Source organism: Octopus bimaculoides, chromosome 20 (assembly GCF_046866305.1).
Source record: "Octopus bimaculoides isolate indiv1 chromosome 20, ASM4686630v1, whole genome shotgun sequence".
In the NCBI taxonomy this organism is placed as follows: domain Eukaryota; kingdom Metazoa; phylum Mollusca; class Cephalopoda; order Octopoda; family Octopodidae; genus Octopus; species Octopus bimaculoides.
This window is the reverse complement of record NC_142947.1, coordinates 46372149-46388490: the sequence shown is the minus strand read 5'-3', so window position 1 is coordinate 46388490 and position 16342 is coordinate 46372149. Positions and strand designations below refer to the sequence as shown.

The 16342-nt window shown below is 39.1% G+C and overlaps 2 protein-coding genes and 2 non-coding genes across 4 annotated transcripts; 1 reads left to right on the top strand and 3 right to left on the bottom strand.

Moving 5' to 3' along the window:
• Positions 1 to 378: 378 nt before the first annotated feature.
• Positions 379 to 8250, bottom strand: LOC106870459 (succinate dehydrogenase cytochrome b560 subunit, mitochondrial). The gene is made up of 6 exons (XM_014916564.3): positions 8094 to 8250; positions 4838 to 4894; positions 3797 to 3910; positions 3038 to 3099; positions 1443 to 1606; positions 379 to 546 (listed from the first exon to the last, which is right to left on the bottom strand). Exons 1-6 carry the CDS (start codon positions 8108 to 8110, stop codon positions 439 to 441), a joined length of 522 nt encoding a protein of 173 aa, XP_014772050.1. The 5' UTR covers positions 8111 to 8250; the 3' UTR covers positions 379 to 438.
• Positions 8251 to 9947: 1697 nt separating this feature from the next.
• Trnal-aag (transfer RNA leucine (anticodon AAG)) lies at positions 9948 to 10029 on the top strand. The gene has a single exon. It is a non-coding gene; the product is annotated as a tRNA-Leu (tRNA).
• Positions 10030 to 12583: 2554 nt separating this feature from the next.
• Positions 12584 to 12665, bottom strand: Trnal-aag (transfer RNA leucine (anticodon AAG)). Its single transcript has one exon. It is a non-coding gene; the product is annotated as a tRNA-Leu (tRNA).
• Positions 12666 to 14112: 1447 nt separating this feature from the next.
• LOC106870150 (C-C chemokine receptor type 3) lies at positions 14113 to 15456 on the bottom strand. The gene has a single exon (XM_014916153.3). The coding sequence runs from the start codon at positions 15454 to 15456 to the stop codon at positions 14383 to 14385; it is 1074 nt and encodes a 357-aa protein (XP_014771639.1). The 3' UTR covers positions 14113 to 14382.
• Positions 15457 to 16342: the final 886 nt, after the last annotated feature.

Genomic DNA, 16342 nt, shown 5'->3' with positions numbered 1-16342 from the left:
CACAACCATGCCCGTGCCTCTCTCTCTCTCTCTCTCTCTCCCTCTCTCATATATATATATATATATATATATATATATATATATATGTGTGTGTATATATATTTATTTATTACATAAGGCAGCAGGCTGGCAGAAACGTTAGCACGCCGGACGAAATGCGTTGCTGTTGTATTTGTTTGGAATACCTGACTTCCTAGACAGGTAGCCTTCATTATGGATGAAAAGGAAACCTGTGGCCTCATATAAACCAGAAGAATCTATGCTGATAGTTGTAGGAAGAGAACCAGGAATAAAAGTTGGTGCATTTAAGTGAAGGGAGAGAACTTATGGCATCATAGATTATGGGAATGAAGTTCTCAAAGACAAAACAACACAAAGTTAACAGAAGAAAGTAAGTTTATTAAGTGATAAACTCGACCAAATGTAAAAAGCCAATATTTAAAGAAGGTGAACAATAGCTGCAGTGAATACGAAAGATAAACCAACCACAAGGTAACCACTCATGTACAGAGTGTTCAGTTTGAAGCCAGTTGCCCAGTCCCAGGCCTGAAACAGAAAAAAACAGAATCACATTCAGCCATTGCAAAACATGGGAGATTAATTCTGGAAGTCCTGTACTTCACATTCTTGTGCAGGGGTTCATGATTTGGAATCGACAAAAGTAGTACTGGGGCTTCCGAAACAGGGTTTGCAATTTTAAAACGGTGAAGTATAAAATATATAATTACCTAGTTACATGTAATTAGTCAAATACAAATGCTTTTAATTGACATTGAAAATTAGGGAAATGTGTTCCTTAAACCCTTTATTTCTGTTGAAATACACAGCGCTTGTAGCAATTATTTTTGAAAATAATAAAGAATTTAGTAAAATAACTGGTATTATTAAGAATAATGAGAAACTTTGATGGAAGTTTTTACTTAAGATCACCTTAGAAAAGAAGGTTTGTATCACAGAATTTGGTGCAATCTCAGTCGACATTAAAAGGGTTAAAATCAGAATATAGTAATCCCTTGCCATATCAAGGTTTACCTATCACACACTCAGCACATTGCAGATTTTTCTGGCTAATATATTCTTTTATTTGTTTCAGTCATTTGACTGCGGTCATGCTGGAGCACTGCCTTTTTAGTTGAACAAATCAATCCCAGGATTTATTCTTTGTAAGCCTGGTATTTATTTTATTGGTGTCTTTTGTCGAACCACTAAGTTATGGGGAAGTAAACACACCAACATCGGTTGTCAAGCTGGTATGAAAAAGGGTTCTTGGTAGTGAAAAAATGAGAAAATAGGGCACCAGTGACTCTGTCAGGGAAGTGGAGGCAAGTCGATCAAAACGAAATTCAGTAAGGATCAATATAAATGAGTGAGAAGAAGAAAAAGGGGCGAATGAAAGGGAGAGAAAGTGTGGGTTACAAAACAGGAAATGTTTAGGGACTTACCAAATGCCTGAGGCCATTGAATAAGTGATATAACAGAGGAAATATCACGGTGTACTTGGCAGCTATGATTAAGGCTGGGTTCAAATTCATCTGTTTCACCATGTCAACATAGTAAGGGAAGTCATGGGGTAAAACTAAGACCCCTAAGGCCAGGCCAGTCATACCTGCAACAAAACATAAAAATCATTTGATAAAGGGTCTTTGATCAACAGTTTTGGCTCCTAGTTTTCTTTTCAAACTTTGTTTACTCTTTTACTTGTATTAGTCATTGGGCCGCGACCATGCTGGGGCACTGCCTTGAAGAATTTAGTTGATTAAATCAACTTATTCTATTAGGGATGTAAATAAACCAGCTGTCAATCGGTGGGAGACATACATACACACACACACATACTCTCACATGCATACAAACACACATGTATTTTCTTACACATGTACACACACTCACACATGCTCCAACATGCATACAAACACATACTTTCCCATGATATGCTTTTGCAGTTTCCATTTACCAAATTCCTTTACAAAGCATTGGTGAGTCTGGGGCCAGAGCAGAAGACACTGTGCAGTGGGACTCAACTGGAGACCAATGGTTGGTGCAAGTATGGGTAAGGGGCAGGCATGACTAGGAGACAAAATAAGGGATTCAGTGACTCAGTGACAATTGTCAGGTTAACGTACCATTCCCAAAGAGGTGAAAAAAGGAAATGATATTTGCAGACAAAACATTAGAGAAATTAATGTTTTGAGGTGAGAGATGGACTGTGTAGTTTGGGAAAGAGAGTCATCATTGGAAACTTCACCTCTCTCATGCCACATGGTTCCCAAGTTCAGTTCCACTGCATGGCACCTTGGGCAAGTGTCTTGCTGTTATAGTGCCAGAGCAACCAAGCAAAGCTTTGTGAGTGGATTTGACAGAGAGAAACTGAAGGAAGCCCATTTGTGTGTGTGTGTGTGTGTGTACGTGCGTGTGTGAGTGTATATACAAGTTTGTATGCCATCATCATCACCACATCAGTTTTCCATGCTGGCATGGGTTGGACGGTTTGACTGAGGACTGGCAAACCAGGAGGCTGCACCAGGCTCCAATCTGATCTGGCAATGTTTCTATAACTGGATGCCCCTCCTAACGCCAACCACTCCGAGAGTGTAGTGGGTGCCTTTTACGTGCCACTGGCACAGGAGCCAGTCAGGTGGTCCTGGCATCGACCATGTTCGAATGGAGCTTTTTACATGACACCAGCACAGAGAGCTAGTCAGGTGGACCTGGCATCGACAATGTTCGGACGATGTATTTTGCGTGCCACCAGAACGGGAGCTAGTCAGGAGGCACTAGCTACAGCTACGATTTTGATTTTACTTGACTCAACACGTCTTCTCAAGCATATTATATCACCCGACACATCAAGGGTCCTCTTAAATGGGCTGGACATGCAACCCTGGCATCGACCATGGCTGTGATCTCACTTTCGTTACCAAGTCGTGTGTGTGTCTTTGACTGGTCCTCAAATGACTGTTGTAAATGAATGCCATTTGTTTCCAATATTCTGCAAAAGACATCCAGGTTGAGTATGATGAAGAAATTTTTTACTTACCAGCAGAAAGGACGATTCCAGTTGCACGGTGAGCCACGGACAAAATAGATGTCAGCTGCGGTCTGGAATGGAGGAATTCGGGGGAAGAAAAACGTGAAATCTAAATAACTGAGAAACTAAAATGATAAACATTTATTTTTAACACGGTACTCTTCTCTTTGTTTCAGTCATTGGACTGTGGCCATGCTGGAACACAGCCACGTGGAGTTATTTCTAAGCCTACTACCTGTTTTATAACTTTAGTACCTTTGCTAAGTTATGGGGATGTTAACAAACCAACACTGGTGTCACGCAGTGGGACTGAACTCATAACCATGAGGTTGGTAAGCAAGCTTCTTACCCCACAGCCACTCCTGCGCCTATGTACGAAAATATAAATAAGAGAAAAAGGATCAAGCAGCAGGTGTATGGGATTCAGTTAGAACTGCAACAGATTGGCCAAAGTAACAGAAAAGCAGTCTTTTACGGCTCGCAACAGAAGACCCAAGTCTAAGAAATAAAAACTGTTTGACATTTGCTGCTGTATATTAGATCGGAGTCCTAAAGGGAAACCCTGGTCTAAATGGTGCAGCTTTGGCACCAATAGATATAAACTGTGGCACCAAACACAAAAAGTACCAATTAATGCAGGAAAATATTTCACAGAAAAGAGACAGGTGAACTGAGACCAGAGAGAGTTATGGGGAATATAAACATGAAAGGGCATTTGGAAGCAGAATGCCTTGTTTCGTAAACGTGGAATGCAATAATATTATTTACTTGTAGATGGTCAGATGAGGTGACATTGGCCTCTTCAGTCGTTTATTTTTCTCCCAAAAATATTTCATGTCGTCATACGATCGTTCAGAAGTGGAGGCCATCACAGCAGGAATTCTGAAAAGGCAAAAAGCAAAAATATAATAGAATTAAAAATCAGATTCATAATCAAAAATATCAGGTGAGTGACATATACAATGTAAGATTCAGATGGGAATTGAAACTGGAACCAACGATTAATTATACAACAGATATTCTTTTCTACTCTAGGCACAAGGCCTGAAATCTAGCTGCATTGCAAAAGTCGGCATTACTTGGAACTGCATGTATATTGTGCAAAGTACAGTCTGTCTGAGGTCTTTGTTGTCATTTGACAAACAGTACAAATCCCCGGTAGACACAATATCTTCAATCAACAACCTCACAATATCGGATACTGTATCATATTTATAATGATGATAACGAGACACAAAACCAGCAATTTTAGGAGGGGGGGGGGTAGTCAGTTACATCAACCCCCAAAAAGATGAAATGCAAAGTCAACCTCAGTGGAATTTGAACTCAGAACATAGAGATGAAATGCCACTAAGCATTTCTTCCGTGTGTGCTAATGTTTCTGCCAGCACACACCACCTCAATAATGCAAAATTATGGAAACACAAATTTACTATGTTCTTTCACTGCCACTCCATGGTTTATTTCCGTATGGAGGCAAAGTGGCCGAGTTCCTTTTGAGTGTTGGGCCCCATGGAGGCAATGACTGACACCTTTGGCATTATGTCATGCTTGAGAAGAAAACCCATCAAGCAAAGCAAAGTTGCAGCTGTGACACATACAGGTGTTATGCAAATTGACACCCGTGCCAGTGACATGTAAATGCACCCTGGTGTCACATAAAAGCACCCATTACACTCTCGGAGTGGTTGGCATCAGGAAGGATATCCAGTCGTAGAAAACCAAGCCAAATCAGGCTGGAGTCTGGTGCAGCCTTCCAGTGTGCCTTAAAACCCAATTCAGTACGTATAAACTTCACTTGTAACTTACCTTGTATTAAGGAGAGCAAATGGCCGCTGGAACAGACACTGCTGTTGCACAACTGACCTGTTGTAGAAAATAATAATAAAATAAGGGTATTATTTGTGACATCAGGATGATAAAGGAAGATTAAACCCAGCTAATCCATTTGCTAATCTACAATCAATGTTTTTTTTAGTAAAGTTAAAAGCAATTTCCCAAAACCTCTGTTAATGTCAATACTTCTAAAAGCCGTGTCAGGCCAATAACATTGTATATAAGTAAGGCCTGAATCCTAAAAGGTGGCTGACACTAAGTGACTGAAAGCATTCAAGACTCCATGGTATGGCAAGTTCTGTGAATCAGTTTGACAGCATGTAGAATGAATCCTTAGGTACTGGAGGGGATAGGAGTGGAATGAAAGTTGGTGATGGCAGGCAATGTAAACTGCATCAGGCCCTAAATATTCACATGCACACCTTTAGATATACATACATGCATACACGTTTGTGTGTATGCTTATATACACAGAGGCAACTTCAGGCACCATGTACATATATAGAGACCTTTAGATACTATAGATACACATATACACCTTGGTAATTTATACACACACAGATCATATGTACACACACACACACACACACACACACACACACTTTATTAATAAAGCTGCAAAGACATCACAAAAACTGCTACTCAGAGTTTCATATTTCTGTTCGTCGGACAGAAAAGCTGTCTAATGAACAGGAACATGAAACTCTGAGTAACAGATTTTGTGATGTCTGACCAACTTTATTAATAAAGCATATTACTCTACCTCCGGTATTCGAGTACTATTTTTTCCACCTTGTTTCACATTTACATGCCTACTCTGGTATATATATATATATATATATATATATATATATATATATATATATATACATACAAAGATCAAGTTTCCATACACAGTTCTTGGTGAGCTATACCTAAACAGCCCCCAAATGCTACAGACGTCCACAAACACATGTACTGTCTACTTAAAGATATGGCCTCGGTTGCTTAGCAACAGTTTCAGATGCTATATCCATACACAGCCAGTGTTGTAGATACTTGAGACTACAGCATCGATGCTACATGCTATATATATATATATATATATATATATATATATATATATATACTACAACACAGCCAATTAATTCAGATAAAAAGAAGCTAATATAAGAGATAAAGAAGAGAAACGGAAAATTTCATCTGAAGAATGTGTTAACTAATTCTGTGGAGTATTTTTCTCATTGAGAAGACATTCAATACAACAACACAAACCTTGACCTTACTTCGATGAGTGGCAGAGTTAGTACACTTCCTGCAGTGAAGTTGTTAGATAACTGGCAAGGTGAATGACCTAGCTTAGAACGTAGCCTGGCAGCAGTATTAGAGATAAAAGAATGTATATATATATACATATATATATATATATATATATATATATATATATATATATATATATAAACATGGCTGTGTGGTAAGAAGTTTGCTTCCCAACCACATGGTTCCAGCCTGGGCAAGTGCCTTCTACTTTTTAGCCTCAGGTCAACCAAAGCTTTGAGTGGATTCAATAGATGGAAACTGAAAGCAGACCATCATGTGTGTGTGCATGTATATATATACATATATATATATATAAATATATATAATATAATATAATGTAATATAATATATATACATATATATATAATATATAATATAATATAATGTAATATAATATATATACATATATATATCTACAGCAAATAAGTGAAGGTGCATGGCTCAGTGATTAGAGTGTTGAGTTTACGATCATGAGGTTGTGAGTTCAAATCCCAGACCGGGCTGCATGTTCTTGAGCAAGACACTTTATTTCACATTGCTCCAGTTCACTCAGCTGTAGAAATAAGTTGCGACGTCACGGGTGCCAAGCTGTATTGGCCCCTTTGCCTTTCCCTTGGATAACATCGGTGGCGTGGAGAGGGGAGACCGGTATGCATGGGCCACTGCTGGTCTTCCATAAACAACCTTGCCCAGACTTGTGCCTTTGAGGGTAACTTTCTAGGTGCAATCCCAGGGTCAATCATGACCGAAGGGGATCTCAGTACAGCAAATAAGAAAATGGAGAAGAATGATGAAAATAATGAAGAATTCAATAAAATAATTTTGTCCTTATAAAGCAGATATTTGGAACATAAGCAACCAAGAGATTTCAATGGAAATCTTTAATTTAAATCACTTTAAATTTGTATCATAAAACCAGGAGCAGCCTCAAGCAGGTTGGTACCCCACCCCACCCCAAAAAATAGGATATATTCTTAGGTATAAACTCATTTAGATTTTTATCAGTCGAGCAAATCGACCCCAGGACTTATTCTTTGTAAGCCTAGTACTTCGTATAGTGTACTCTTTGGCAGAACCGTTAAGTTACAGGGGCGCAAACACATCAATATCGGTTGTCAAACGATGGTGGGAAAAACATACACACACATACATATATATATATATAGGACGGGCTTCTTTCAGTTTCCGTCTATCAAATCGAGTCACAAAGCTTTGGTCGGCGCGAGTATATACAAGACACTTGCCCAAGGTACCACGCAGTGGGTTGGTTGTTTATCTGTTTTGTTTTTTTTTATCAGAAAACATTGCGTTATGAGTTCAAACCTCACTGACGTCAACCTTGCTCTTCATCCATTCGGGATTCGCTAAAATAAAGAAAGCACCGGTGCAGGGCGAAACTTGGCTGAATTGTAAGAGCATCATACGAAGTTCTTCGCAGTACTCTTTCCAACTGTTCGCTCTCGAAATTCTTGGGTCATAGAATAATTCCTTTACCGAGTTTAACCCTGCCAATACCAAAACCACTCTGTCCTTTGCTTATCTGTAATAAAGCCCACCCTCTGTACCAGGTCTCTCCGACATGAAGATAACTAGCTTCTCTTCTTTTCGCCCAAACCCTGAATAATAATAGAATTAAAGGTCCGTGGGTGGGCGCTGGCCCTCCATCCATGACTTAACTGGAAAATAAACAGAAAAGCCAACGAAGCCAACCTAAGGCTATCGATTTTGCAGCAAAACTTGACGAAGGTCAGGGAGATCAATTAGAGGACGCGGTTAATTGCGTTTAACTAAATTAGCGATGGGAGGTGCTGTTATTAATAAACAGGGTGGGAATGTGAGTGTGTGGCTGTCATACCTTCCTATTAATGTAATCTAAATGAGACAATACATAAATAAACAACAAATGTAAACAAATAATCAGTTTCTTTACCTCAATAACAACGACATGGTCGTTTCCTTTCGGTTGGAGCACGCTTATCTTCTGCGCATGCCCACCGGAACTTCTACAACCTGTTCGTTATTCCGTCATTCTTTTATAGGCTTATTTCCCTGAGATTCCGTTGACGTGGTTAGTTTACCTGCAAGAAATAGCAGTCAAATCCTATCCTACTGTCTGTAAAAATAGAAGGATTCTCTTACCTGTTTGTTTATTTCTTCATTCTGTCATTCTATTCCACCATTCTTATATCGACTCACTTACCTTATAGAGACAAGACTTCTGACGTGGTCAATCGATCTGCTAGAAATAGTAGTCAAATATCTTCCAACTCACTCCCTAATTCCTTTAAAAATAGAAGGACAAGGCATTGCAGCCTATTCGTCATGCTATTCTTTATTTTGCTTCTATTTTTATTTTTACTTTTATTTTATGTCCATTTTACTTATTTTGCGTCTTTTTTATTTCTTCTTTTTTCTATTTTCTTTTTGTATTTATGTTTCTGATCTCGATAATTATGTGGAAAAACCTATGTTTTTATTTCACATAATAATTTCTTTTTTAGGAAAAGTAATTAGTGTTATTTTCATAATTAGAATTAGTAGATTTGTTACACTTTCGTAGACTGAGAGTGAGATGTGGTGAGGAGCTAACGCAACAGTCGAAGTAGTTCGGCTATTTCCGGCATTCTTCGGTATTTTTTAACCAATTGAATCTTTTTTTTATCTTTTCCTTGTTTCAGTCATTAGACTGCGGCCAAGATGGGACACCGTCTTGAAGAATTTTAGTCGAACAAATCTACCCCAGAACCTATTTTTTTAAGCCTGGTTCTTATTCGATCGGGACGTAAATATACCAACACCGGTTGTCAAATGGCGGTGAGGGTACAAACGCACGCACACACACACAAAGGCACGACGGGGTTCATTCAGTTTCCGTCTACCAAATCCACTCACTGGGTTCTCGTCAGCCCGAGGCTATACTAGAAGACACTTGACCAAGGTGGCTATGTGGTAAGACGCTTGCTTCCCAACCACATGGTTCCGGGTTCAGTCCCACAGCGTAGCACCTTGGGCAAGTGTCTTCTGCTATAGCCTTGGGCCGACCAAAGCCTTGTGAGTGGATTTGGTAGACGGAAACTGAAAGAAGCCCGTCGTATATATATATATATGTTTGTGTTTGTGCTTGTCCACCCCACCATCACATGACAACCGATGTTGGTGTGTTTCTGTCCCCGTAATCTAGCGGTTCGGCAAAAGACACCGATAGAATAAGTACCGGGCTTACAAAGAATACATCCAGGGGTCGATTTCGTCAACTAAAAAGCGGTGCTCCAGCATGGCCACAGTCAAAATGACTGAAATAAGTAAAAGAATAAAAAAATAAAAAAATGAATATTATTGATGAAGAGAAATATTTATGGAAATATTTAGGCATAGAGAAACAGAAATAAGAATTACAGAACCCGGCCGCTAATTTTTTTTCCCACGACAGTTCCGGACCCCAGTTATGAACTCATTTGCATACAGCCAATCAGAGCTCAACTATCAAACTAATTTATGAGCACATAAGTGATGGGCGATTAAGATAAGGTCACGTGGGTAGGGAATGACCATGCTTCTTTTCTCTTTTAAGAATGCTTATTGTTCTTGTTCTTGTTCCAACCATGGCTACCTCTGCGTAGTTATTTGTGTTCTTGTTGTTAACTTTGTAAAACAGTAACGGGAGAGGGTTACGAGCACATCACCCTCTACCCACATTTTTCCCATCTGTGCACATACGAAACCAAAAGAAAGAAGAGAAAGTGTGTTTGGTATTTCTTCATTTTGTTCGAGGAGTAGCGTAGCAGGTAGCGTGGCCGAGCGGTCTAAGGCGCTGGTTTAAGGCACCAGTCTCTTCGGAGGCGTGGGTTCGAATCCCACCGCTGCCAAGAGCAGTTTTTTTTTCTTTTATAACAGATGCAGTCGTGTCAATACTGTAACAAGCTTGTTTCCCAACCACGTGAATCCAGGTTCAGTCCCACTCTGCGGCAACTTTGGCAAGTAGTCTTATACTATCCTTGGGCTAATCAAATCCTTGTGAGTGGATTTCGCTCACGGAAGCTGAAAGAAATATATATATATATAGAAATGGGTGTGTGTCTGTTTGTGCCCCATTGCTGCTTCACAAGCGGTGTTGGTGTGATTACGTCCCTGTGATTAAAAAGTGGGTACTGGGGTCGATTCATTCGACAAAAAAATTCGTCAGGGTGCTAACTAAAACAAAAAAAAAGTGATAAAACAAGTATACATAGTTAGATAATAAGCTAGGGAAATAACTCTGTAAAAGTACAGTAGAGTTACTCCCATAGTGTAACTGTTTAAAAAAAATTTTTTTTTTTAATTGATGTAGCCATTGAATGTGCGAGAAATAATGAATTAATTATATATACATTGTTATATTTCGGGATGGACTTCTTTTTTTTTTTTTTGCCAAAAAACGCAGTTGATTGAGTAGACCGTGATTTTAGCCAATTCAAATAAATAAACAATTCAAATAAGCGAATAAAAACGCAAATAAAAACGATTGTGAGTACGTATTAGCTTGTATAAGATATATATTAACTTGAAGAGAGAGTTTGACGTTACATATATATATAAAACAAATGATTGAGATGGATCCCATTTTACCCCCTATCATTTGTTATTTACTAAACGAACAGTGACGAATGCCTGAAATAGATCCAGCGACAGTTATGTAAATGCCGTGGATGACGTTAGGTAGCCATAGGCAGGGTTCGGACTAACTTTGGCGACTTTTCATGTTTTCTTTATTTCAAGAACAGCTGGATTAATTGGTGAAAAGTCAACGGCGTTGGAGAGCATAAAGATTAAAGTTATAGTCGAGAAAAAGTTAGATGACATGAAAGACTGGAATCCATCTGAATACTGGGAAAGAATTATCTGTATCATGTTGAATCGCAGCGGGTATCAAAATGGCTGAATGCTTTGTGAGCATTGTAAAGTTTGTAAGACATGAGATGAACATTATGAAAACCAAGGCACCCCAGACTGTAATAGTCTTTGGGTGTGTCTTCGGTGAGGGTGATAATGATGTCATGCCGCGCCACATCCTTGTAAAGGACCTTAAACTCAATTCGGGTGGCTATGTGAAGCTGATGGAGACTGTGGTCAAACTGGTTGGAGAAGTGTTACTGCTGGAAGACCATATGTGTGGCAGTAGGATTCGGCTCCTTATTATCATACCTCCGGAAAGAATAAGAAGTGGTTGTCGGAGAATTTCTACGACTTCTACGAAGGCCCCAATTTCTGGCCTTCTAATTCCGCTGATTGTAATGCCATGGATTATTATGTGCGAGAAACGGTTGAGCAGGACCAACGCTCTGCCCGTAATACCAAAACCGAGCTGGTGGCCAAGATCAAAGATGTGTTTGAAGATCTTACGGACACACTGAGGGTGCATATTCCCAGGTTCCGGAGCCGTCTTGAGGCCCTAGTGGAAGTTGAGGGCGGCTACTTTCACTATACTGTTATCTCCCAGCCGTAAAGCAGGTGATGTTTTTTTGTTTTGTTTTGTTTTTTTTATGATTTTTAAAAATTTTAAATACTTTTATTTTTGGATTAGATACTGTGATTTCTTTTCCTTTTATGCAAACTGTCGAATTTAGTCTGAATAACCGGTGTGAAAACTCATGGCTCAGTTGGTAGAGCGTCGGGCTCACAATCACGAGGTAGTGAGTTCAATTCCCGGACTGGGCTGTGTGTTGTGTTCTTGAGCAAGACACTTTATTCCACGTTGCTCCAGTTCACTCAGCTGTAGAAATGAGCTGCGACGTCACTGGTGCCAAGCTGTGTTGGCCTTTGCGTTTCTCTTGGATAACATCGGTTGTGTGGAGGGGGAGGCCGTTATGCATGGGCAACTGCTGGTCTTCCATAAACAACCTCGTAGCTCGTAGGGGAACTTTCTCGTATGCATACATACATACTTCCCAGAAGTTTGTCATTTAAGTATATATGAGCATGTCTAGACATGCAACTATATGCATGAGAATATATATATAATGCAAATCTACACACACATACACACACGGACGGATGGATGGATGGAGTATATGTGTCTGTGTGTATACCTCGACTGTAGTTTTGGGGTAACCAATGTCTTTTGCGAGGATATTTGGTCAAAAGAAACTACAGAAACACGCCAGGTAAGCAAAGATGCGTATATTTGTGTCTGTATTTGAAGGTGTAAACCGATGTGTCAGACTGCATCCCTTATGTCACAATGTAACTTGGCCGATAAAAATACGTACCAAGTCAAAATCGTACCAGAGCCGCTTTGACTGCTTAAAAGACGAAAAACTTTGATCGTAGAGTTACAGCATGGCCGCAATCCGATGAATGTAACTAGTAACAGGAAAGTACGGAGAGGAATATATTCAGTAATTTTGAGGTTTACACCGTAAAATTAAAAAAAAAAACTGCTCATGGCAGCGGTGGGATTCGAACCCACGCCTCCGAAGAGACTGGTGCCTTAAACCAGCGCCTTAGACCGCTCGGCCACGCTACCTGCGATGAATGCCTGCCTAAATATAATCTAGTAATGCATGGTGCATGACTGCTATCTGTCTGCTTAAGTGGCTGACTACTAAGCAGGGAGCGAGTTGCGCCCCTTGACTATTATAGTTTTTTTGTTTTTTTTTAAATATATAAATATAGATATAGATATAGACTTACATATACGTAGATAGAGAAATAGTTGTCTCTCGGTCCGCATTTTTTGAACAGTTATATATTATGTCAACGGAACAGCCTGGCCATAAAATTAGGATGCAAATGGCTGAGTATTCCACAGACACACACACCCTTAACGTATTTCTCAAAGAGATTCAGCGCGTCACAGAATGTGACACAGCCGGCTCTTTTGAATTACAGTAATCCATCGCCATATCGCGGTTCACCTATCGCGGTTTATCATTTAAGCTTACGTCGATTCCTCCGTGATGTTGTTTCGCATTTATAACAAGATAAATATATACAAATTATAGAAATAATAATAATAATAATAAATATACAGTAGAGTACTGTTTCTACTTCGCGGATTTTCACCTATCGCGGAAGGGATGCGTAACACCCGCGATAGTCGAGGGATTACTGTATAGGTACGATTCATTTTTGCCAGCTGAGTGGACTGGAGCAGCGTGAAATAAGGTGTCTTGCTCAAGGACACAACGCATCGCCGGGAATTGAACTCACGACCTTGCGATCGTGAGCCGAATACCCTAACCACTCAGCCAGCGCCTTCCCAGTATTTTATGCATCCTGGGTCACGGCTGGTCAGAAGGTTACCCTTGGTCTCACGTTTAGCATTAAATTGTTTTAAATTAGCGGTGTGTTAACTGTGGTTCGCCTCATTACCTTATTTCTTTATTGCCCACAAGGGGCTAAACATAGAGGGAACAAACAAGGACAGACGAACGGATTGAGTCGATTACATCGACCCCAGTGCGTAACTGGTACTTAATTTATCGACCCCGAAAGGATGAAAGGCAAAGTCGATCTCGGCGGAATTTGAACTCAGAACGTAACGGCAGACGAAATACCGCTGAGCATTTCGCCCGGCGTGCTAACGATTCTGCCAGCTCGCCGCCTCATTACCTGTTAAGTGGTAGTAGGGAACAAGCACAGACACATACACGTACAAAAGCAGACATACATACTGAAACACACACACACATACACACACACACACATGCATATATAAGATAGGCTTCTTTCAGTTTCCGTCTACCAAATCCACTCTCAAGGCTATGTTCGGCTCGAGGCTAAAGTAAAAGGCACTTGCCCAAGGTGCCACGCAATGGGACTGAACCCCAAATGAAATGATTGGGAAGCAAGCTTCTTACCACGCACCCACACTGACATTTACATGATTTCTACCAAATAATCGCAAAAAAAAAAGAACGAAATTTAATTTACATTTATTTATTTAATTAATCAGCATGTTTTATTTTTATTAATTATACAAATAATTAGGCGATAAATAATTGGATACAATAAGAACTTTAAATTTTATGAAACGCAATTCATTGAAAATATTTTTTTTCTCTCTCTCTTTTAGTCGTGAGGGAAGGCAGTGCTCCTAACCCTTTAAAGGGACCCTGTGACTGGTAGCAGAGAGGGAGAAATATATAGTGAAAACAGTGACCTTGCTCGAATGAATGTAACAGAAAACTCGGTTAAAAGTACCCAAGGCGCCAGGTTACGGGGTTATATCAGATGGCAGATTATGTGTTCTGTCTGTCGGAAATTTGATCAAATTCTTTGACGGAAGTCAACGATACTATTGAGATACTGTCCTTCCGCTTCCGTTTACTAAATGTAGTTACATTGACCGAGGAAAGACGGTTACTCTGCGACCGTCCTGTTGTTAAAGATTCCTCCCCACGACAAAAAGAACGGAGCTCTTTACGAAATGTCGGTCCACTGGCAGAATATAAAACAAAATTGATGCTATTTGAAATATAATACAACACATCTGTGATGCTCAGAGCAATCATCATAACTCTGTTGCCCGGGATAAGTCTCATGATGAAAACCATGATGCCGTATGGAAGTACTATCAGGAAATATACCAAATTGATTAAGAAGAGGATTCGGACAGCATCGTTCGAAGCTTGACTTTGGTTAGCTTTCTTCTGTTGGGAATCTTTGACTAAAAAACGGGTTCTCAGCTTTAAAATTATTACAAAACTGCAGATCACTAACAATACAGCCGGTAAAAAACTAAAGAAAACGCTGTAGGTGAATTCATAGAAAACTGCGTAGTCATCTGGTCCGGTATTGCTACAGAATATGGCGTTACTGAAGGGTTTTGAAATTAATGTTCGATAATACAGGTTTAATGCAGTCAAGCAGGAGATAAATAAAAACGTGGTTATCATGGCGATAATCTTTAGTTTGACTTTCAAATTGATGCTACTCCATATTGGGAAACTAACGCAGACCATTCTCTCCGATGTTATCAGAACGGTCAACCAAGAGGCATAAAGCACAGATGTCTGGGAGAGATACGAGAGGAACTTACAGAGGAATATATGTTCGGAGTAGAGAATGATGCCAGTCAATACAAAGACCACTTTAGGAACAGCGTCTGAGAGAAGAACAACCAAATCATTGGAGACTAAAGTGATGAGGTAGACAAAGACCTGCATAGCACGCATGCGCGGTCGCAGTAGAATGATAATGGAAAGAATATTTCCAATGATTCCGAAGCAAATCAAAGGGATAGCAACATAAACCCACATGAAATTGCGTGTCTTCCTGTAAAAATCGAGTAAATAGTCGGTGTCATTGGCCATACTTCAGGGTTTTAGACAAATATTAATAAAAGGCAAAATTGTCTTTTTTAAAAAATGACTTGGCTTTTTTCTGCTTCTTCTTTCTTTCTTTTCTTCCTTTCTTCGAATTGTGTCTTTTGTATCTGATTAATCTAGTAAATTAGACATAAAATACAAATTTAATCAAATGTACACATTTTAATTAATAAGGATCTCTCTCTTTCTCTCCCCTCTCTCAATGTATGTATGTACATGTGTGCGTATGTATGTGAGTGTGTATACATACATACAAACATACATACAAACATACATACATATACACACATAGACACACACACACACACACACACACACACACACACACACATATACATATATATTTACATGATTACATACATGCTTACATACATACACACATACATACATCCACAAAAACATACATACATATATATACATGCTTACATAAATATATATACATACGTACGTACATACATCCATACATACATCCATACATGCATACATACATACATACATACATACATACATAAACGCATACATACATACATACATACATACATACATACATAAACGCATACATACATACATACATCCATACATACATCCATACATACATACATACATACATACATACATAAACGCATACATACATACATACATACATACATACATAAACGCATACATACATACATACATACATACATACATACATACATACATACATACATAAACGCATACATACATACATACATACATACATACATAAACGCATACATACATACATACATACATACATACATACATAAACGCATACATACATACATACATCCATACATACATACATACATACATACATACATACATACATACATAAACGCATACATACATA